This window comes from Labrus mixtus, chromosome 12 (genome assembly GCF_963584025.1).
Source record: "Labrus mixtus chromosome 12, fLabMix1.1, whole genome shotgun sequence".
NCBI lineage: Eukaryota > Metazoa > Chordata > Actinopteri > Labriformes > Labridae > Labrus > Labrus mixtus.
In genome coordinates, this window is record NC_083623.1 from 15560128 (window position 1) to 15584647 (window position 24520).

The following is a 24520-nucleotide window of genomic DNA, read 5'->3' on the forward strand; positions in this document are numbered from 1 at the left end:
TGGACACATGAAGTCGGCCTTGGACTCTCTAGTAAAGTTTGACTGAGGGTCAGGAGGAGGAGGAGGAGGATGTGGCAGCTGGACGAAAGCGGCATCTAGTGGCTTTTAAACGGAAGATAACACTTTTAGTTTTTTGAATGTTAGAATATATCCAGTTAACACCGAGGTAGGACATATTTAAGTCCATTATTAACACCCTAAAACCATAATTCGCTTTAACGCATCATAAAAAGTACAAATAATCGCCTGTGTTTAAAGTTTATTTTGGTGGCGCAAACAATGAAGCCTGCCACTAGCGTCGCTGCAGATCCTCCATCATCTTCCGCCTCATTCAATAGCGCAGCGAGGAGGAAGAGGAGACACCAGCGGGCTCCCTCGCCAGCTGCAGCCCAGGAACAGGCTACTAAGCGAGCTCAGAGACACTCGGGCCGGTCTACGTCTCCTCTTTCCGCGGGACGGAGCAGTAACACCGGTGTGAAGGAGACTCTGAGGTCCGCTGACGGAAGGGAGAGGGAGCCCGAGAGCTACGGCGGGGCAGCTGTTCATCCGGATGGTGCTGAAGCTGGTGTAGTAGGAGCAAACAGGGCGGATGCTGTCGAGGGGGATCCGATAAATTCATCCGTACCGGCCCGTCGCTCCACTCTTCACCTACCCTGCTTTAAAGCCGACTCCTCCCTGCGTTTTGTATCGGACAGATCCTCCTCTTCTCCCCCCCCAGCGGAGGAGAGCCGTAGAAGAGCCGGAGAGGAGAACAAGAGAGGCGGCGTATCGGTGGGCTGTGGCCCGGGCCTCGGTTTGGGTTTATGGAGAGGAGGATGCTTGCAGGCTGAATTGATCCAGTTTCATCTGCAAAAGAGACTGAGAAGACGTGGTCCGAAGATGCAAACCAAGACGGAAAACATAGGGGCCGAGGAGATGGCTGTGGGAGCGCCGGAGCCGGCTGCAGAGGCGGGGTCCGTGACACAGCAGGACCAGGACCAGGCCTTCGAAGACGAGATGGAGAGACTGCTCGATGAAAATGAAGATCTTAAGGTTTGATACGGCTTTATGTTTTTATTTAAGATGGTGCTCTGTCATTAGTTGGTTTGAATATAGTAGATTATAAAAAGAAAACACACAATGCTGCCACTTCAGGATTGAAGGCCTCCTGCAAAATAGCCAACATTTGTTAATGAGGATTGCAGAAAATATTTGTGGGCCATTTAAAGCCAGGTGCCAGAATTATTAGGAATAAATGTAGAGTTTTCGGCCTTCTTACTGATCAGAGGATATTCAAATATTAATTGATTATCTGATAATAAATATTAACACCCCCCCCCCCCCCCCCCCCATAACAAAATAAATAAATAAAAAAAAAATATATATATATATATATATATATATAAGCTATAAGACTTACTATGCACATACTGGCCACATATGACTAACTGTTTATTGATAACATTGGTATTGATCTGCTTGGATCAATGATATTGTTATATAATGAGGGACAACTAAGAGAGCAGGGATTGTTTGTGACATGTAAGCAGTTGCAGGAAATATCTCCAGCAAAAATGATCCACTGATCGAGTAAAGTTTGCATTCAGTCACAGCTATGCAATATGTTTTACAGCCTATGAATGTGTGTATTGGTGGGAAGCTTGGTTCATGTCCATACATCTATTACTCCATCTGAGGAATCAAAAGCATCTTCTGTAAACCATTAAAAACTGAAGCTGTCCCCCAGGGGTCTTAACCAATTCATAATGGTGACATACAATATTCACTGTGCATCTATAGTGTGAAATAGAGGAAATGAGAACTGAGATGGACGAGATGCGAGACACGTTCTACGAGGAAGACACTTGTCAGCTGCAAGAGATGAGGCGTGAGCTGGAGAGGGCTAATAAGAACTGCCGGATCCTGCAGTACCGACTGAGAAAGGCAGAGAGAAAAAGGCTCCGTTATGCCCAGACAGGAGAGATCGATGAAGAGCTGCTCAGGAGCCTAGAACAGGACCTGAAGGTACAGGGGGGGAAAGGGAACAACTTGACTGCCTGGATGTGTTTTCCCCCGATTGTATTTTCTCTTAAAGAATATAGTGTTTGCCTTGGTTTTAGATCCTTTGCATTTGACTATTTTATAAGGAGTAGTTTGGTTTCAAATGTGCAACAATGATAAAAAAAACAAAACTATCATAATATTACAAGTTCATATAAAACAAAAAAACCCTCAAGTTGGAGGGATAACATTTATAAAGTAAAAAGGTTTTTTGTTCATAAATCACACTAAATAACTACAGGTAGCGAAGGACGTGTCTGTGAGACTGCACCATGAGCTTGAAAAGGTGGAGGAGAAACGCACGAAGACAGAGGAGGAAAATGAAAAACTGAGACAGAAACTCATAGAGGTGGAAGTTACCAAACAAGCCTTGCAGAATGAACTAGATAAAACCAAAGAGGTAAGTTACTGACATCTTTATACAACACATCAATCAGTTTTTTCTCAGTTATATGAACTTGTAGGCTCATTTGAGCCACAGAAAAGCCCTAACAAATCAAATATCAGAATGGAAATGGTACTAATACACATGTGTACACTTACTCATATCTAAAACCCTTTTTTTTTACTGTCCTTGAACAGTCTCAAAAGAGAAGAGGAAGCAAAGACGTCCAGAAGACAGACAGAAAACCTGCACAGACTCCTACAGAGGTGAGATGTTTCAAAAATATGTACCAGGACATTTCTTTCTAAGAACATCTATTGCCCTGTATCACCTTCAATAATGGATCGTATCATCTTTGAGATCTTTTCTCTTGGCGACTTTGGTCCATATTTCTCCATCGTGAGCACAGCTCTTAGCAACATTTAGCGAAGTTACAGTGGCAAGAAAAAAACATATTTTTAAGAGGCCGAAATCTTGGGCAAAACCAGTTTCAGCCATCTACCAAAACTGCGCCGGGCTTGAAAAATGGGATAGGTGGAGATGGGATAAGATGCAGGAAGAAGGATAGGGGCAAACAGGGGGGCCTGGGGTTGTTCAGGCAGCAGGCCATTCTCAACTCATCATGATTTACAACTCAGGCTACTAAGGGTGAAGACATAGCTCTAGTCATTTGAAAGAAGTCTTTTTTTTAAAGTTTGGAGTTTGAAAAGCTGCAGCAATTACTTTAGATTTAGCATAAGTCAAACATCTAATGAAAGATAACGTTTTGGCAAAAAAAACTTGTACAAAATCGTCGATTTAATCCTAAATCCTTCCGTCTTTACAGTAAGTCGTATGCAGAGACCAACCTTAGGACCTTCAGGATTAAGTTATAACTATTTCTTCTTAAATGCACTCTACTCCTTATGCAATGTATCTCTGCCTCAGGAGGACAACGAGGACCTAAAGTGCCAGCTAGCTTTCATCAAAGAGGAAGCAGTGCTCATGAGGAAGAAGACAGCCAAGATTGACAAAGAGAAGGACCGTCTGGAGCAAGAGCTGCAGAAGTACCGCTCCTTCTATGGAGAACTGGACAGCACCCATCCCAAAGGAGAGGCTGGCGGTCCGCCCACAACCCGCGAGTCAGAGCTCAAGCTGCGGCTACGACTAGTGGAGGAGGAGGCCAACATCTTGGGCAGGAAAATAGTTGAATTGGAGGTAAAGCGTGTCGGGTTATATATTTTTGTTTTCAGGGAATAATATTTAATTCGAGTCATTTAAGTATTGAGCTTTCCTCCCTCTATCCCTCAGGTTGAGAACCGTGGCCTGAGGGCTGAGCTTGACGATATTCGTGGTGAAGGAGAGGGTGCTGGAAGCTCTGGGTGTGGAGCGACGGGTGGGTCAGGTGGAGGTCGAGGCCTTGGCGATGACCTGACAGAGCTCAGACAGCAGCTGCAGTTGGTGGAGGATGAAGCAGAGCTGCTGAGGAGGAACCTAGCTGATTCTGAAGATCAAAACAAGAGAGTGACTGCTGAGCTGAACAAGCTACGATTTAAAGCGGGCACACATGAAGGAGGCAGCAGGCACGGGGGAGGAGCAGGAGCTGCAGGGATGGATGCAGCAAAGGCAGAGGCCTTGCAGGAGGAGTTAAAGGCAGCAAGGCTACAGATTAATGATCTAAGTGGCAAGGTATTGAAAAGTCATTGATAGTGTTAACATGAGTTTGATTGTTTCCTTTGGTTAATTTCACAAACTTACATAGTATAAAAGAAATACCTGAAATTCTTTACTATAGTCATCAACTAAACATGTATTAATACTCCTGATTTATTTTCTTCTTCTAATACTGTCTATTTTCTGTTGGAATGATATGAAGGATAGGAAACTATGACTGAGTCTATTGTTGTGCCAGCAGATATGTAAGGTTTTACTTACTGCAGGCATAACAGTACTTTTAGCTAGATGCTATGTTAACATGACAGGCTAACAGGCTAACAAGCAAAGCAGGTATACCTTAAACAAAAATGCTATCTTTGTTGAGCGTGTTAGTATTCCATCGTTAGCTAATAAACACTTACACACGAAGTACAGCAGAGGGTGATGGGACTGTCAATGAATTTGCAATTCTTAGTTCATAAACAAAATTGCAAAAAAAAGAAATGACCGTAATAAAAAAAGAGTTAATGAATCACCAAAGTGACTGCAGTTCATCCCAATCAGAAAAATAATATCTGTACCGACTACAGCATTGTATCCAACCACTGTAGACTTATTTCACTAAAAATACCAGCATTCAAGGTGGTTAAGGAAAAATCAGGGCATGGCAGAAGTCAGCAGGCATAGCTGAGGAACTTGAATACATGCAACATTTTAAAGTCAGTCTGTCAAAGAGTGGTGGACCAGCAGCAAAGTGCCATCTCACTGGAGGAGCTTAAAGATCACCAGTTAATGTAGTTTTTAGTAAAGGTATGATCAAACAATGTTAATATTGTGCATCTATTTGTCGTTATTCAGGTGATGCAACTGCAGTACGAGAACCGAGTGCTCCTCTCCAACATGCAGCGTTATGACCTGGCATCCCATCTGTCCCTGCGGCCCAGCCCTCGGGACAGCGACGCAGAGAGCGACGCCGGCGGCACCACTAGTGGTCGCAGAGAGAGTGATGAGGACTCTACCTCCTCCCGCCTCCTCCCACCACACCGCAAGCGTGAGGGTCCTGTAGGGGGGGAAAGTGACTCCGATGAAGTCAGAAATAACAACAGCAGCAGTCGATGCATGACCCCAACGAGGGGACTCTACACACCTCCTGGGTCTGAGGGCGCCGCTTCATCCGCCTTGGCGCGCTTCCTGCCTGGTGCCCGATGCAGCTTGCGTGACAGACAGCAAATGATCGACATACGCGTGGAAGCAGAGAGGCTGGTTCGGACCATCGACCGGCTCATTGCGGATACAGCCACAGTCATCTCAGAGGCGAGGGTCTATGTTTCAAATGGTGACCTGATGTTTGGGAGAGGAGGGGAGGAGGGTGCAGAGGATGATGGGAGTAGGATCAGGGAACATGAGCTGCTTTATCGCATTAATGCTCAGATGAAGGCATTTCGAAAAGAACTGCAGGGCTTCATCGACAGACTGGAAGTGCCGAGGCTGGAGGACAGGGAGACAGACGAGCCGCTGTCTGTGAGTTTTAAGGATTACCATTTTTTTCAGTTCCTGGTGGCATGTGAAATGTCTGAAAAGTATAACACTGATTCTGTTTCTTCCTTTTTTTCCCCACATAACCCAACCTCTTGTTTTTCATCTGTTATGGTTCGTCACTTTTCCCCCCAGATGTTCCAGCCGATCATTTTGCTCATCCTTATACTTGTGTTGTTCTCATCCCTCTCTTATGCCACCATCTTTAAACTAGTCTTTCTTTTTACTCTTTTCTTTGTACTGTGATGTACACCACCCTTAATTCATATCATACCCTGTTTGTTTTTGCACTTTTTATTTTTTGTCCTCCCCGCGTCATTTGTTGCCAAGGTAACCAAAAGCACAGGAAAAGCTCTGCACTTGCCAAGACTACAGTCACATTCAAGATGGAGAGCTTGATCCAACACTGGAGTCTACATTATCCACAACACACCACTGACATCACCACTGTACTTACAGAAGGTGAGTTAACAGCTATAATTGTACTTAAAGAAAAATAAACAGGCTACAGTCTGAACCTGTTATGAGAACTAATTCCACTGATCCTTATTCAGCAGCAGCGTTTAAAACCACAAACAAAGATCTACAATTCCAGAAGGGACTGGCATGTTGCATGGCAGCGATTAACGGATAAGAATGGGTTCTCTGGGGTGCCGATGGACTAGCGGTTATGCGGGGCACCCCTTGTACAGAGGCTCCCCTCCTGGCATTTCCTGTCTTTCTTCAGCTGTACTATCTAATAAAGGCAAAAAGGCCTTCTCAGAAATGTTAGGAATCTGTAGAATGCTTATCATGTCCCCCTTCTCGATTGTTCAGTTACTGAAATGATGATGGATTGGAAGAAAATCTAGAGAGACTTCGGGCCACATTTCAAGCTGAAACAAAATATCTAAAAACTCAAAAGAGAACAACGGTTAAGCGTTGGCATCCCACCAATTCTTAGCCAACATTACCTTTAGTTAGCCAAAGTTACCTAGGCTAGGAATCTAAATTAGGAATTTGCCCCTTACCTATCGTATTACTTAACATTGTCAAATAATACAAGGAAGTAGTTGAATGCTACTGTAGCTGTTTACTACCTGTGGCGAATGAGTTAAGACATTTGTAAAAAAAAAAAAAAAAAGGTTATATGACAACATTGACACTACTCTGATGTCTGTGGCCTATGAAAGACATTGAGCTAGAGTAAGCATCTAATGAGCCTAGGTTAGTTAGTATACATGAATAAATGGTGGGGATAAAAGCTAGTCCTGCTTTGGTTTTTGTGTTTCCATTTATCCAAGGACTAAAGACAGAGACAAAACTCAGTTAATAGTGAGTTTGCTAGCTAATCAATGATGGCTCTAGCTTTATGTTCAGCATTAATGACCTATTGTCTATTTTGGAAAAGAGGAAAAAAAATCCAACAATGTCAAACTATTTCATTATTCTAACAGGAACAGAAAAAAACAGCTTCTATTGACCATAAGATCTATCTTAAATGCCTGTAAAGCTTGTTGAAATTATGGTTTCAAATACCGTAATATGTTTCAGAAATGGGAGTCATGTAAGTATAGCGTTGCCTTCATTGAGTGTTAAGGTCACAAGATGAATCTTGATCACCTTTCCATGTTGCTGTATGCCCTGGTGTAACCCTGTTGCTATATTTATTTTCTGGTGTAACATATGATGACAGCGGTCACCTCCTCTTTGTTTTTCAGAGCACTTGCTGTACCATCCTGCTGTTGTTAACTCAAGGTAAAGTAAGGATAGAGTTTGTTCTTAATCTTCTCCTTAGTTCCTGAAGCTTTTGACAGGGAACACAACAGGTGGAGGAATACTGGGGATGATCCAGGGATTCAAACTGGAAGGAATTTTGGTGATTAAGTTGAGTGCCAAATGTTAGATCCAGCCTGGGGAGGAGGAGGGAAGGGGCGCTCAAAAATATTCCCACCAGGACCTCTGATTAGAGGCATGCATTAGTAATTGATGTTGTGGCAGATGAAGGTAGAAACTGTCTTCAGAAGTCACTGCGGCAGGATGAGTCAAGAACACAAATGAAGATTTTGATTATTTCAGGACAGAGTATGGGATTTTGCTCTACTGCCCTTTAAATAAAATACAGTATGTTGAGCCTGGTATCTTTTTGTTAGTTCTCATTGTACTTTAAGTGCATGAAGATAGGGTAACGTGTAAAGTTTTATGTCATTGATGAGGTTGTGAAGAATCAAATATGGCTGAAATGTTGCTCAACATGCCAGGCATCCACCTTGCAGTTTCCTTTTCGTGACTAACTTCAATAAAGATATTATTGACCGTGACACATTATTACTCACTATGTCACCAACGCCCATTTGGCACCCCTTGGAAAAATGATTTGCAGTAGGGCACAGTCACAAGACAAAATCTGCCCAAGCACCCTAAAGCAGAGTAGCAACAGAGGTGCCTATTGGCCGAGAGCTCGCGGCAGCTGAAATTGCTATGTAAACACTTTGCCTCTCTCCTCCGCGGGCGCTAGTAATTATAGAAGGGGATGGTGGTGACGACAGTTGTCCCATCGAGACTTCAAATGCTGGAATAAATTTGACATTATGATATCCGATCCCGGCACCAATGGCGCGCCCCGCGTAAACAAAGTGGAGCGGTATAAAGGCTGGGGACACCCGGCTGGCACAGAAGTTGTTTACCCCCTAACTCAACGCTCCGGACTTAACCCCGGCACCGAGGCGTGACGAGCAGACGGGGGCCCTTTAAATCCTGTCCGCCGCGATTTACGTAACACAGAGGAGGAAAAGCAAGGTGGAAGCTGAGGAGAGTGGGGAGTTGACAATTTGGCGACGAGGCGAGTGAATGTGTTGGAGAAGCTGTAGCACACAGGGCGCAGGGACTAGAGCAGAGTGAGGATTTTTTTTATAGGACGACAGAGAAAACTTTTCTTTTAATCTGAGCAAGGTAAGGACAGCTGGTTCATTTTTTTTGTCTATTATTGTAATTGGTAGCTGACATGTTAATTTATTATGGCACTTGTGACGGTATTATTTTTGCATTGCTTATATAGACTAGGACATAATATAAAAAAATAGAAAAGATAAAAGATTAAACTTGGAGTTAGCCTACTGTCATGTTTAGGCGTTTGCTATAATTTTTCTTTAAATCCATTTGTGTCTATATGATTTGAAATAAAAATATGGATTTCACTTTTTAGGAAGATTAAGCATAGTCTATACTGTATTTTTTTTTTTTTTTACATTTTTTCTTACTGTATTTTTATGATTTATGATATTTTTATGACATTCATTATCTCTGTCCCACTCCCATGCTCACACGCCATGCAGCCAGTTTACTATGCATAGTTACAAGATTATTAATATCTCTACTCTTGCATCACAGGTGGGAGGGAGGTCGCTGGTACATTCGGGCACTTTCGTCCTAGTACTTGTTGTATTCCATGTGGGCAACAACAACAAACTAGGTTGATTTTATTAAATTGATCAGGGCTGCAATAACAGTGAAGCAACTGAAACTCACATTGGAATACACCTTTATCATGTCATTGATAATTGTTGACTGGGCCACATTTATTGGATTTGGTGATAAATATTTTTCGGCAGCCCTTGGTGCGTCTTCAATGATTGAGCACACTTTTCAAAGGAGACCTTGAATACCAAGGTTCACAGAGAGGATGGAGGTCAAAGTGACCAAGAGTCTAAACACTTCAAGTGCTGTCATGCAACACTCTTGTCCACACGTGCTGCATATGTAGACTTACATGCCTGTGAATTTAGGAAAAGAATGCGAAAGGAGAGGGCCATAAATATCTGACTTCAGTGAGGGAAGAAAGTGTCAAACATAATGACACTTCAAACAACACCGACAAGAAAAATATTTGGCTTGATGAAAAATCTCTTGTTGAAATATAAAGTTATTTAGGTTTAATTATACCAGTGTTCTTGTATGTATTATTATTAAACAGGTTGAATATATAAAAAAGTGTAGAAAATTGTTCATCTGGAACAGAGTAAGAGATAAAACATATACAGAAAGACAGAGTATATTATTTAAACGCAGGATTTATTTTGTAATTCATAAAGTATGCCAATCCTGTTTTTTCCATGTTTGTCATTATAGCGTTTCCAGGCCATCGATCCTTCTGCACTAAGTGGCAACCAGACAGTGACCTCTGACAAGAGAGTGAAACAGGAGTAAGGGGAAATTGCCATTTAAAAAGGCCTGTGGGTATTGAGCTGCCCACGTCATGGCAGCCATTGATCTGGAACGTGGGCTGGAACATGGTGGCCGGGGCTGGGGGCCAGAGAGGCCGGAGCTGATGGACAACTTCGATTCAGAGATAGAGGAGTGGGAGGACCAGCTGCAGGACATCCAGAGGAAAATCGAAGAGGTGAGGTTTCAAAGAATAAATCATCAAAATATTATCTAAAGCTGCCCTTTGCCCCTGAGTCCCCTGAGACACACATTGAGTTTAAATGATGAAATATGAAATGCATTAGCTTGGTCTTTCAATAGTTCTGGTCAAGATTAATCACCATTAACATGGTAATGGTTTTGTTTCCAGATCATGAAGTGCTTTCCTAATCTTTAGAGTGTGTGTTAATTTGTGTAATATGTGTATGTGCTCATGCACCATATTTAACTGTTGGCAGCGCACCCACTGACTCAACCTCATGGTCTTGTTGGAGCAATGATACAGACAAATGTTAACAAGCTAATTAAATCGTGAGGTATTGACTGACACACTGAACGTATAAACACACACACACACACACACACACACACACACACACACACACACACACACACACACACACACACACACACACACACACACACACACACACACACACACACACACACAGTCTGAAAGCAGATACTACAGGCACCATTAAAATGATGAAAAGGGAAACAGATGCTTGTTGTGCAGTCTTGTGCTGACGATAAATATTTGTTAGACTGCAACTATTTTTCAAAAATTATAAGAGGAGTTTGTTTTGCACAGACCTGATTACAATATGTGCATGTACACACAAGTAACTAGGATCAAATGAACAAGTTCACAACATGAAAGGAACATTATTAGGATAGCTCACTTGGTCTACCAAAGAAGTTAGATATTGTGAACAAAGAATGTTTTCTGCATGATTGCCAGATGTCCGCTGACAACCAAACACTACTAATTAACACCTGTTACTATACTTATTTTAAGAGAATAAGCTACCCTTAGTAAATATTTTCTTCTGTGTTAATTTTTCAGTTGTACAATGAAGTTCAGGCCCGCAGAGGAGCAAACGATATCACTACTGACAACCCGAAAAATGGCGGAGAGTTGGATTGTGGCCTAGGGCACCATGGCAACAGCTTCTTTGTGCCCACCCATCACAGCAAGAATCCCTCTGGAGATATAACTGCACCACGTCACTATAGTGACGCCTGTAACTACAGCCCCAATGGGTACAGCTACCCTGTGAGTCTTCAGAACGTCCACAGTTACTGCCACACCAATAGCGTTTCAGAGATTGGAGATTTATTGCAGGATTATTTGGGCCAGGGGAAGCAAGTGAGCCGGAAGAACAATGGGACTCGTCATGTTGTAAGTTATCAAGATAATATTCCCCTTTCTGATGCCTCATTATGTTGGCATCTGCACAACCAAGGAAACCAGATAGTGTGACATGCTATGAGTCAAAGCAGGGGTTCAGCCAGGAACATATTGATTACAGTTCCCTGGTTCCTTCCAGTCTGCTTAGACTTGTAGGTTATCAGATAGGAGATTAGTTTCACATATTTTTACTGCCATCTTCCCAACTCTGTCCCAACTCCTGACAAACCTGTCAAGACCTTTCGCCTTGACACCAAGACATTAAACTGTTTCCTGGTCCACATTAAAACCCACATATGCTGCCAACATTACAGTACAGTAGATTAGAATAGTTCCAGCAGTGCTATACCAATTGATGAACAAGGGTCAGATTAGGTTAATTTAAGTTAAGGTACAGTAGACTGGATCTTGCCAATGATCCTCTTGTACTAGAATCATTTAGCAGAGTAATTGAAAGATGTTGAATTCAGTGGGTTGAGATTGATATGGATGTTTAATATAGAATTTGTTTTTTGACTCTCTCAGCGATTCAGCGACACAATCAAGGTGAGCCCGGACGTCCCTTCACACCTGGATGAGATCAGAAGAAGTTCTGGAAATGAAAGGTACAGTTCTTTTTCTTGGGCTTCATTTAGGATAATTTTGTGTGACAGAACCAGGTGTTTATCTTTTTGCTTGTTTCTGTTTCTTTTTAGGTTTGGTCATGAGCAGTTTTTGGGCACTTTTGAAGAGACTCAAAACAGGAAGAACCAAGTTTCAAAAATGAAGGGTTCTTCACACAGAGAGAGTTCTCCCAACAAAGAAAACACTGGTACCAAGCCTCCTCTTGGACAAAGGGATGCCCCTGCTATACAAACACGTACACAGCTCCCATTCACAGCAGCTGATACTCCTGCTCTAGACAGGAAGTCTTTTGCTGTTGGTGTTCTGGGAGATAGAAAGTGCAGCAGCCCTTCTGTTCTCAGGAAGTTCGGAGCCATGCTTCAAGAAAATGAGGGCAAAACACTAACCGAATCTGGGGTGGTGACCCCTAAGGGTCTGGAGCCAAAGTGCCCCACGCCTGGCTGCCAACGCAGAGCTGTGGGAGCCACTGCAGTCACCAGCAGGGCGCCCGTGCGCGTGCCTAACCAGAAATGCACAGCAGATTCCGACGTGCTGACAGTAGAGGTAGATCCCTGCCAAGAATGGGGGTCAGTATCAGACTGTAGTAGACAGAACCACAAGGATCACAGAGGAGGCTACAGCGATTCTAAAGGGTCCCATACAAGTCCCCAGCAGTCCCACAGGAGGTCACAGGTGGCTGGAAGCCCAAAGATTCGACCCAAGGCTAATAGTGGGACAGAAAAAGATGGAGGACTGGTTCAAGAAGAGCGATCAAGGCGGCATGTGCCCCAACATGGGGGGCTCAAAATGGACTTCAGGGTCTCAAGTGCGTCTTCAGGCGCTCAGAGGATCCAAAGAGGAGGGTTAGCAGGACAGGAGGTGCCAGGTTGTGGTCAAGTGAGGGATGAAGGACTTATTGAGCTGCTGGACATGCTGGACATCACTCATGAGTACAGCTCCAGTCCCAGAACAGGACACACGGTTTACAAACAGGATCCACAGCAGGTAGGCGTAAGTGCTTCTTGTGTTCAGGGTTAAAATTCAATCCTTAAAAACTACCAGTTAAACTTGTGCACATTTGGTACAAGCTGATTTGTCTCATTATGTTTCTGTTCAGGTAAACCCAACCAACTTGTCCGCAGCCAAAACTCACAACATTTTCTCGCGTCCTGCTCGGCCAGCCAACCAGCGACCTCCTTCCAGATGGGCGAGCCGAACCCCAACTGCCAGGATCACCGCCCCATCAGGTCCAATGTTCTGTCCCCCAAATCCCCTTACTCGTCCTCCTAGCCCCAAAACAAGAACCGCAAGTCCAGCTCTGAAGCACCGGCCTCTTATTTCCTATTCTCGTCAGACTGAAACAGTCATTATGTGATGCCCTTCCATGTCATCAAGTTCTGGGAAACCCTCTCTTTGTGTAAATAGTAAAGACTTCCTTTGAATGTTTTAAGAGATGCCATGTTAGATGCCAGTTTCCAGATAATACACATTAAATCATTCTCCAGTGTTGCTGTGGCTTCTTTGCTTCTTCTGTGCCAAACATTTACCAAAACATCAGTGTTACTTTGCTGCAATTCAGTGAAGTTATCCAATTCCCCCCCTATTTTTTGGATCAAGGTGTTTTGTGTATAATGAGATTATGCATGCAGCCCTAGTTTGAGGGTGCATGCTCTATTGAACTCCTATTGTGGCCATGTTGAATCAAATTCAACCTGGCCCCTAATAGAGGAAAATTCAGTAGCAACTGTGCTCCCAGGAGCAACCCGCTATCTGTCAACAACAGTGTGTTTCTGTATGATATTGTCAAAGTAATATATTTAAGATGTTCAAAAACAGCTGTGACAAATGACTATATGCCTTTAATGTGTTTTTTTCCCTTGGTAATAAATATGACAGTCGATTGACATAAGGACTCTGTCTCTCTCAATTGCTGCATTACATTGCATTGTTCCATTAACGATGGCTCGTATTTCCGATGATTTACTGCATGTCAAGCCTATGGATATCTGATAGCAGCAGCTCCCTGCATGCCAATGCCATGGCAGCTCAAGTGGTGTTGCCGTTGCAAATGAGCTAACTGTCCACCAACTTCAACATATCCACAGGTAGAGAAATACATGAAGGATCTGCATAATAACATGATAGTCTTTTAAACACAGTTTATTGCTAATTCATAAAAAGTACATGGATTAAGAAGTTAAAAAAAACCATCTAGTGAGGAAGATAAGATCTACAATAGGACATTTAAAAGTAATTATGCTACCCACTTCTCTCCTTAACCTTTGGCTTCCCTCACATCACCTCATCTCAAAGGCAAGTTATCACACACTCTCAGTTTCACACATACGCTCAAAAACAAAATTTAAACTCCCAGGCATACATAACCTTCAGTTATCTCACCAAGGAAACAATTTCACAAAATCACATGCTCTTCCGCACATGCTTGTCTCTTTTGGTAGGGGTGGCCAGAGTGTGAAATGTCATGTAAAGGCTGTGTGGTTGTACGGAAGTCCTTTGGCCCCATGGTACCTCAGCCCTGTCACCCAACCTCTTGGTGCTATGTGGCACCTTAGACAGAAATAGCAAGCGTGACGTGTGTTTTGGTGCCAGAAATCTTATCCTGCTGTCTTTGGGGGTATAAATAAAGAGAGGGAGGGGGGGGGGCGTTGGTTCCTCACTCTGTCTCTGTAGCGTTCTTTCATCTTGCCTCTTGCTATTTCTGCCTTCAAACGAGATATCAAACATTGATGATTTAGATCAGGCCTATTCAACTGGCGGCCCAGGGGCCAACTCCGGCCCACGGATGACATCAGACTGGCCCGCAGATCACTTCTATTTACAATTTTTAAGAAAATAACTCATAAACAGGGGGGGGGGGGAAACTTGTGAATGACTGTCATTGTTGCCACAGTAAAGTTTTTAAAACAGCTCAGCGCTCCTGTTTAATAGAACATCTTTGGTCCTGTGCCTATCACAAGCTTCTGTTGTTGATGAGTGTACTGCTGTGGCAGAGTGTACTGCTGTGGTGGGCTTGCTTGTCCGGCCCCCCGGGTCCTGAGTTTTCTGAAAAATGTGGCCCCCTGAACATTAGAGTTGAATAGCCCTGATTTAGATAGTTAACATTAGGATAGAGTGTGTCCTCTTATCTGTATCCATTTGCCAATTTCTACTCTATTTCTCTATCAAATACTGATATTTTTTTTCATTTGTATTTCCAGTGTCACTGCTTTCAAAACATTACCTTTCCTCTGAAGGTAAAGGAGAGGTAGCGCTGCAGGGTCTTTGTGGCTCTACTCTATTTGCTTTATGGGGTTTCCTCTTTTATTCCCCTTCTCTTGTTCCCAGTCTGTGTTTGCGTGTAAATGAGAGCCCATCTTACAGGTTGGCACCTACTCTAGCCGCATGTGGGTATTTTAACAAGACATCCTGTTGGCCATCACTCCTGTGTCCTCATCAGGCACCCTGCTAACTCTTGACAAGCTGCTGCTTGAATGAAATCACCCACAGTATATAAGTATACAAGACCATAATATCTGCTGTATGTTTCTCCTCTGGTTGCTACTCTACTCCCTTCATTTCCCCTGACTGGAAACTCTGCAGACAGACACGGCATGGCACGGCTCGGCACAGCATGTTCTCTTCTGCACAGGCTATTCATGAGAGCAGAGATAGACATATGACAAATAGAGAAAGAAAGGGAACATTAGAGCAGACAGCTGAACTGTAGCAATGGCTCCTCTGACATCAGCACCACCAAGGTATCACACCCACTCTCATGGCAAAGGAGGTAACACCCCTCAAAAATAGTTTTGCATCATGGCCTGGAAGACTTCCACAAGTATCTTTGCTGCATTACACAACTTTTATAATGTGCTTTTTTGTATAGAAGCACACCTATAAATATGAATGATGATGAACCAATTCCACTACATATGATCAGGGGCCTTATTTATGACATCTGTTCTCATGGCTCTCTGTTCTCTAAGTTCATTTGTAAGGGCCGGTGTGAATGTGTGTTTGTGTACTTGCTTACCCATTGTTCAACAGTTAAATCAACCCCCCCCCCTTGACACAGTGAGAGCCAATCAATTTGAAACCAAATTGTGATGTATTGTAAATAAATGCCTATCCATTAACCTGGTTGAGGTTTGCACATATTGACTAAATGATAACACACTTGCGGGATAGTTTATAAAAAAACATGACCGCATATTCTGTTGGGAATTTATCAATGAAAATTTTTTTTCACAGCAATGTATCACTTTCTTCATGGGTGAAGGTGGGTCAGCTTTTCTTATATGTAAATAAAATAGGTGGGCTCCAAGGGAAACGGGTTAGGGACCACTGTAATTAAGTGTATAATAAAATAGGTGTAAAGTAAAAAACAGATTTTATCCAGTTAAATAAATGAAGCATTTGGCTCAAAAGCTTGTGACGCAGTGAATATCTTATTTATCGAAAACCTTTTGTTAAATGGAGAAAACAGCCATTTGTTTAAATGGAAAAATAAGACGATTACTTTGAAAATCACTATTATTATTGCAATTCTATTATTGTAACTGAAGAAAGCGTTTCTGTAGAAATACTAAAGGTTGTTCTTAAAAAATGTACACAAATTTTTTTAAGAAACCTGAAAGAAAAAATAAACATATAATGTTTATATAGAAATGTCCATAATATATGATGTGAAATATATGGGTAATAGCTGGGTTTTTATAGTTCAGACAATTCAAAGTTCACTTTCAGAGACAGGCTGTCTACAGTAGTTGCTAGGCAGATTTCTAAGCCTCTATTCATGTAGACAAGCTCAATCCATATGGTACATGCGTGATTATGAGTTACATCTCTCCGAAATGTCCCTGGTGGCTGACATAATGTCTTCTTGGTTGTCAGGGGCACGTGGGAATCTCACGCTCCTTCCTGCCTCTTCTCGCCCACAACCACCTGTCCTCTGCCCTCTGGCCCTGTGCTGCGTCTCTCTCCTGACCCCCCCAGCTTGTGTCAGTTCCTACTGTGATGGACTTAAAAATAGCTGGTTAACTGCCACTTGTATTTGAGTGTGTCTCACAAAAATGTGAACAGGAGATTGACAAGACCACCCTGTTTTAGAGGTTAAACATGAATGGGAGCAGACGACCTGAAACTGAGCTGTTTAACAGGTGTTTTAAAGGGGTTTTCATTTCTTCTCTGAACATTATGTAGAATCTTTTTTCTTGTTAAAATTTAAAAGACCAGGCACGGTTGCATGTCTCAAACAACATGCATGTTAGTGTACTTTCAAGTTCTACAGTGTTTGCATTTTTCTTCTGCTTTAAAAAGGATGTTCCTTTTTAGGAATCCACCTGCACCGGACATGTGGGTGCACTATTTCACAAACAAGCTGTTGAAGACGTACACCTGTTTACCGCTTTGTTATGATGTTCGGTGTTGCGTCGTTCTTAATGGGTGTAGGGCAAATCCATGCACAGATGTGACATCGAAGAGCAAATAGTTGTATTTAAATACAGGGAGTTGTCTCTATGACATTAAATGAAGTCAAATTAGCATTACTGCAATAGTGGCTGAGCCTGTTCTTCTTGCGCAGCTGTATCAATAACAGAAGTTGGGTTTCTAAACTATGGTCGATCTGCTGGGACTGTTGACGGCTTAAATTATGAATTCAGGGGTCAACCCTGTTAGACTGTAGGTGTACTCTTAAATCCCACCTCTCTGCACGTCCATTTTTCACCCACTTTATCTACAAAGTACAAAACGTCCCATCTGTTGGACCGTAGCCTGTGTCACGATCCCTCTCGCTCTATCTTCCTCCACATGTCCGAACTGTCAGTGTGTCTGGGTCCGTCCATTGAAACAGCCATCTCAAATACCGGATGATGAGTGAGGCAGTACAAGAGGTGGGACTATCAAGGACAGCCGGGAGGACCCTAAAGGTCTCTTGAGAATTTCAGACCTCTCCATTAAAATAGAATGGGGCCCAAAGATCCCTACTTTGAAAGACAACCCATGAGGCTCGCCTTTCAAAACAAGAGCAGCACGCTCTCGGGGGATTAGCAGGTGTTGCCTGACAGAGGTGACTATAGTGCTCTATTTCTCGTGTGACGAACGACCAATTTTAATTTGGTTTCATTAGAGTGGTCCGCAGGGAGCAACTACATGGCACACTGTCTGGCCTGTGGCCCACAAACATATTCAACTCACACAAAGTCATATCCAAAATAACGGCTCAGTCAGATGTTGTGGCCCAGTGCTATTCTATATTATTATTATTGTTGGGGGAAACCGTTTAATACGAAGTGTTTAGCAAAATACAAAGTGTTGCCGGTTCTTGGTAATGGAGTTGCAATGGATCATAACACACAACCAAATGTACACAAACCTACTTGTTGGCTAGAGAACAATGCAGTCTTTACAAACTTGTTCATTAGCTAAATACTAACGCAATCATGCTAATGTAACTGATAAGCATTTGCTGATGAGCCCTAAACACAAAGTATCCCTGATTGTTGTTGGTAGTACTACAGTACTAGTAGTACTACATGTGCAAATAGTAGTCTAAAAGGCAAACATTGCCATCTGTCAAGCCAATCAATGTTCTTTGATTTGTCATACACAAGAGCCATTTCGGTACCACCAACCACCATTTTTACCAACAACAATGTCCAGGCATTATTAAGTGTTTAGGCGACGGAGGAAATACAACGCGATTTTGACTCGTCAAACCGAAATTTAAAAATCTTAAAGTATATCCTGCCAGCTCTCTACATTGGGTATCCATCACACAGCAAAGCGGTTCAGTAAGAAGATGAAGAAACTGAAACAAGACTACAAAAACAAAGACCACAACACCCAAAGCAGATCTGATAGAATCATTTACTATTTATTATTTTTTACAAATGTATTATCATTAATTGTTTTATAAATGTATTATTATTTTCAGTCTTGTGGCACAAGTGATATTGCATAAGCAACTGTCCGCCAGTTTACGTCACTTTAAGGTTCATATCAGCCATCACCATGGTGTGTAGTTCAACATACCGGTACCACGCTTCACCAAGCGGCAGCCTTGTATTACGTTTCACACAGAGTTGCATGCTTGATGTGGCTATTCATTGGTCTGCATTTGGTGACTTAATACTATTCCAATAAACCTGCAAAACCGTAACCTATAAAGTTGCTTATTGATCTAATTTTTGGCTTAAACCAAATATTATAAACATAGGTTTCCTAACTAATATTAACTTCAAACTGAATCATTTGTATTGGGTTGTGATTATAGACATGGATTTAAATACACTTGCTCCTACTGTGTTCTAAAAGTTTTATTGGGACATACCAGTCTCTTATTACAACCCTATTTTTGATAAAGATGTCACCATGCACAGTAAACCATGTTACCAGCATAGATGCACTAAGTCAGATAGTACTAGTCAAATTTGCATTGAGATCCCTGCAAATGTCTCTATGAGTAGTCTTGCTTAAAGTCTGTTATAACGTGACAATTAACGTCACATCCCCTCTTTCATCTTTATATCTCATCAGTACTATTCAGAGAACAGAATAATAGAAAGCAAGTCAAAATGGACTGTGTGATCATATGGTTCTGTATTTAGAAATGGAGAATACATGTAATACATATAAACTTTATGATTTTGGAAGTCATCATAATGACGCAATGTGTCGCTGTTATAAATGGTTCAGTAGCACGGGCATAGCGAATACTGTCACCTGATAGGCTCTAATGGTGTGAGGTCGATGATGGTTACAGTAGGAGTGAGGTCATTCCTGGCTCCTGCAGGAATTAAGTACCCTGTCTGTAAATCTCTGCATTATGGTAAGATATACTGATGACATACCGAACATAAATATAGCTTAGAAATGTGATAAAATACGTACAGCTGCAGGATAGAAGCTCATAAAACTGCACTAACCATTTATTCCTAGATACACAATGTGTTATACAAGGGAAAAAGATGTAATATTCTTGGACATTTTAGGATTTTTAATCTATAAGAATACAGATAAAATGGACCGGTCGACCTGCTCTACAAAAACAAGGTCATAAATAATGCACACAACAACAATACTCTACTGTGGGCCTCTGGGTGCCGAAAGATGTGGGTATGACGGGACTATTTTTGGACCTATTGGAGACTGTGTGTATTTTTTGTAGTGTGAAGAAACAGGCTACTGCAGGCATTTGACCAGGATACGATAGCACATGTACAGGGGAGTTAAAGGGCGGCTATGTGTCTGAAAACATATAGAAATGTGGTCTCCTGTCTGTCTGTGTGTCGACTGTGTAAATGTGACTGCATGTCCAGACCAGCCGCAGTCACTGACCTTGCACGCATGCTAAGAAGCAGACACCCAGCTTCATTTTTAACTCAGTCCAACCTCCATGCGATCATCATCTATCTGCTCTTCTTCTTCTCTTCTTGTCCTTTACATTGGCACCACCTGTCTCATGTCCCTATAGTATATATCCTCGTTCAATCTAAATACAGTCTTTTTCCATGTCGTATAAATCTGTCAGTGTCTCTGCATGCCGGCTAGGTGATGCCCTACACAATAAATGCCTTATTATTGATGTATCTCTATGAAGAACATGACATGTCCTGTTGCTGAGCGCTGTATCTGAAAAAAAAAAAAAAAAACTTGTTGTCTTGCTTTGCAAAAGAAGGGCAAACAAAACAGTGCAAACAACCGTGTTGATATGTGAACAAGTGAGGAAGTTAAATCAATAATAAATGGGCTACAATTATAGCTTCATGGCCTTTCGACCACAAGACGCCTTTACACCTTATGTCACAATCACCTATCAACATTTATACACTGGTCAAGTGCCATGCAAGGCAACTTATTATTTAATTATTCATAAAGCTTAAGCTTAACAATTTGGGTTTCTTGTCCAACGATGCTTCTATATGTAGACAAGAGGAGACAGGATCAAACTGCCCATCTTTAATCTTCCTATTGAAGGTTCACCAAGTCAATCTTTTGAACCACAGCCAGCCGATATTTAAGAATTCAAAGAAGGATGTCATTCTTTGGCTATAAGCATTTTGGCAGCCAAATCATTTAAGTGACAGTAAACAATTAGTTTAATGTCTCTGAAAAGGCACCAGCTCATTATGCCTTTTTTGAAATTCAAGTCACACACTGCTCACACTGGGTCTGTGGTTTCCTTATTCTGGCAAATAATCCAGTTTGGCTTCAGTGCTAAACTGTTTGTTTTTTTGTTTTTTTTTGGCAGTATGAGTTCTAAAGCTCTCACTGGCAGTTTTTGGACCACCCAGGCTGTCTGAATAGGGTCTCTAACGACAGGTTGGGTAAAGACAATACAATTAGTGCAACAGCTCCATCCTGTGGACTCGTAAGGTACATTGCACTGAAACCAAAATCTGAAAAATCGTTGAAATCAGGCGTTTGAATCAGCGCCACTTCTATTTTCATTTTTCCATGATTCTTTTTTTTTTAAACTATTTATTCCTCCATTAAAAAATAGAAATCATCCATAATGTGATTTGAGGTGAAAGACAAACACCTTTAATGACTTGACAGAACACCACAACAGCTATACACCACACACACTTTGTTGTAAGTAATTCATTGAATAGTTTGTAATCAAAGAATCACCTTTAAAGCAAAAATGGAAAAAAGGAGCATGTAGGGACAGCTGGAGCTCATCCCAGTACATGTCAATGCCAGTGCTCTGATGGTAGCCCTATTGAGAATGCTATGGCAGGAATAGAAATCCAAATGTGCCTCTACATATATAGTCTGAAACTTTCCAGTGGTTCTGCCAATAGATTTTCAGCACCTAACACCGCTCACGACACAAACACACTGCATTATTTAAAACAAAGACATTTACCAAAAAACAGAGGGGAATTCACACTCTTTACTCCTCACATGCTTAAACATACAAACTCAGGTTCAAATAGTTATTAACTACTACTTGATTTAAACTTCTTAACAAAAAAATATGTAACAGGGAGCAGTTTCAACTTTCTGTAACTACAAAGGTGCTACATTTAGGCTTGATTTTAACACCTTCACTCAAAAAAAAGGGGAAGAAAAAACCCCCAAATAAATATCATGCATGTTAAGCTGGAGGTCAAAAGATAAGGAAACAGAGAGGATGTTCATTATATCAAAGACATTTCTATAGCCATGTCACAAACTGATCACAAATAACAAGGAACAAAGGTCTTTTGCTTCGCTTTACTGTTACCTGTTTCTGAGACTAATCATAGTTACTCGTTTATGCATGTATCACATTTGAAATAAGTGTTAGCCAAAAGCCGTTCATTTATGTGTCAATTGAATTTTGAAAGGGCATCAATGCTTCAACTTTTTTCATTGTTTTATGCAATTCTGCTTTGGATTTATTTTTTCCTGATCCTAGAGGAAACTATGAACACAACTGATGGGCTGAGATAATTCAATAAAACACATTATATGCATTAAGGAGAAAATCATTAGCGAATCATGTTTGGCACGTGATTATAGTTGTTTTTTTACATTTCATGAATTTTTTTTCAAACTTTTTTTTGTCAAGCAGGTTGCAGAGACATCATTCGAGTCCATAGTCACACTTCTGTTACAGTGCACTGTCCATCAGGACTACGTGAGCGGAGACTGAGTGCAGACCTCGAGTCCCCTCCCCCTGGAGGCATCCTGGAGGGCTGTCTGTCTCTTGGCGGTCTTTGCCTCGGTCTACTGTATGGCATCGACTCTGTTCTTTCGCTCTCCTCTTCACTGTCACTGCTTCCAGATGCATACGCATATGTCTCATCATCTCCTTCCACCTGTTCACCCTCTGGCTGGCTCAATAGAAGCTGGGAGAAAGACTCTTCGACGGATAAGGTAGAGGGAGAAAGTGGACTGGTAGGATGGCGTCCCAAGAGTGTTGGAGGTCTAACAGGGGGAAGAGAAAGTAGCATCCCAAAGGATGAGGACTGTGACTGACCTGTAGTGTCTGATCCATCAGCTGAACTGACTCGTTCTGTTGCAACTAAAGAGGCAACTGGTAAAGCAGAGTTAGGAGCAGGTTCAGGTTCTAACCTGAGTCCTGCGACTCCCTTCTTTGGGATATCTACAACATCCCGTTTCATCTTGCGCCTGCGTCCATGCTCATTCCGGCGATATTGCACCATGTTCTCCAGGTCGGCCACATAAAGAAACCCCGCTATCAGCATCTCTGTGCTCTTCCTGCCCTTTGAGAAGGCCTCTTCCAGCTCACGGCTTGTCCTCTCATCGTATTGCCACCAGCCATTGCGCCCCTCATAGTACCAAGCAAAGTCTCCACCAACACCTGTCCCCACACCTCGGCTCGCCCCTGCAGCTGCTGCTTTCAGTTCTTCAGGCGAGAGGAGGACAGGCCGCTCCAGGAAGTCCTCTGGGATTTCTTGTCGGCAGAGAGCGCAGCGCTTACTGTGCCAAGATGCTCCTTTCACACAGAGGAAACAGAAGACATGGCAGCAGGGTAGCTGTACGGGGTGGATGCAGCTCTGCAAGCAGATGGCACATTCAGAGGTGGGGTTGGAACTGGAGGGGGCTGAATCACTAGTATCTCCTACTTCCTCTATCAGCTTGGTTAAAGCGGCTGTATTCACTGAGCAGTCCACTTCTCCACTGCCAGCCATACTACAGAGAGAGAAAAAACAGTACAACTTATTATCTGGAAACACTTGCATGCACGATTACAAAGCTTTAACACCTAAATCTAACTTAAATAGACACTATTGTCTGTTGTACACATCTATAGCGGGCTCCCACTTGACATGCGCCGCTGTGTTGATAGTTTTGGGAACGCCCTCCTACACACTTGATTGAAAAATGGTTTGTAAATATGCACCAGTAAAATAGTTAACATAATAACGGATTAGCACATTTAAGTTTGTGACATGAATGTGCCAACACTGGTGGATTTTGAATTACGTAAAACGAGTAGTATCGAAGGCCAACCAACCTCTGCTAAGCTAACGTAAGCTACCTGGTGAATATGCTCATGACATACATTTTAAAGTTCATATCACAAGCAGTAACGACAGAACAGTGTTTGTTTTTACATGTCACGCTATACAAAACTTTAAAAAAAGAATACAAACATACTATTAGACTAATGTAAAGCTGACAGTCACCTTGCTAACTTGACAGCTGCTTTGGCATACGGAGTTAGCATATTTAGCTGACAGTGGTTATTGTCATTTAAAGTCTCTATAGTCACTCACCTGATCATTCGGGTGTTGCTAGAAGCGTCTTCCGTTGAAGCGTAGATGAATATATTTAAAATGCTGCATTTATATCTGGTTATATATTAAAGTATACCAGGTAATGAGGTCGTTGTTGTTGGAACATGGCTCCGGACCATAGACTGCAAGCTCCGGACATGACTGACGTCGAAGCACCTGGATAAGCCGCACTACGTTTCCAATGACACTCCACATGTTTTGTAGATCTACAGCAGAACACAACACGTACCGTGCATGTGATACTACCAATTTATGACAAATAGCCTATTATTAAGATAGTGCGTTTTAATCATAATGTGACAAAAAAAAGATTCTTGTGTAATTTGTTTATTATACACTTTGCCTTTTTTATTAAATAAAAAATAATAATAATTGTGGGACGTATTGAGATGCCTTCTCCAAGCATCTACTGTATTCTTATATGTATTAATCCCACTGATTTTACTTAGTTGCAATTTGTTTAGCAGCCAG

The 24520-nt window shown here is 42.0% G+C and overlaps 2 protein-coding genes across 2 annotated transcripts; one reads left to right on the top strand and one right to left on the bottom strand.

Annotated features, from left to right (window-relative positions):
• The first annotated feature begins 144 nt into the window (after window positions 1-144).
• Window positions 145-9815, top strand: LOC132985104 (protein SOGA3-like). The gene is made up of 10 exons (XM_061052283.1): window positions 145-1032; window positions 1780-2004; window positions 2282-2440; window positions 2623-2691; window positions 3353-3622; window positions 3716-4093; window positions 4919-5581; window positions 5732-6058; window positions 7297-7333; window positions 9704-9815. The coding sequence occupies exons 1-8, from the start codon at window positions 280-282 to the stop codon at window positions 5840-5842; spliced, it is 2628 nt and encodes an 875-aa protein (XP_060908266.1). The 5' UTR covers window positions 145-279; the 3' UTR covers window positions 5843-6058; window positions 7297-7333; window positions 9704-9815.
• Window positions 9816-21673: 11858 nt separating this feature from the next.
• On the bottom strand, window positions 21674-24137 carry LOC132985110 (E3 ubiquitin-protein ligase rnf146-like). Its single transcript, XM_061052292.1, has 2 exons — window positions 24029-24137; window positions 21674-23441 (listed from the first exon to the last, which is right to left on the bottom strand). The coding sequence occupies exons 1-2, from the start codon at window positions 24034-24036 to the stop codon at window positions 22385-22387; spliced, it is 1065 nt and encodes a 354-aa protein (XP_060908275.1). The 5' UTR covers window positions 24037-24137; the 3' UTR covers window positions 21674-22384.
• Between the last annotated feature and the right edge of the window lie 383 nt (window positions 24138-24520).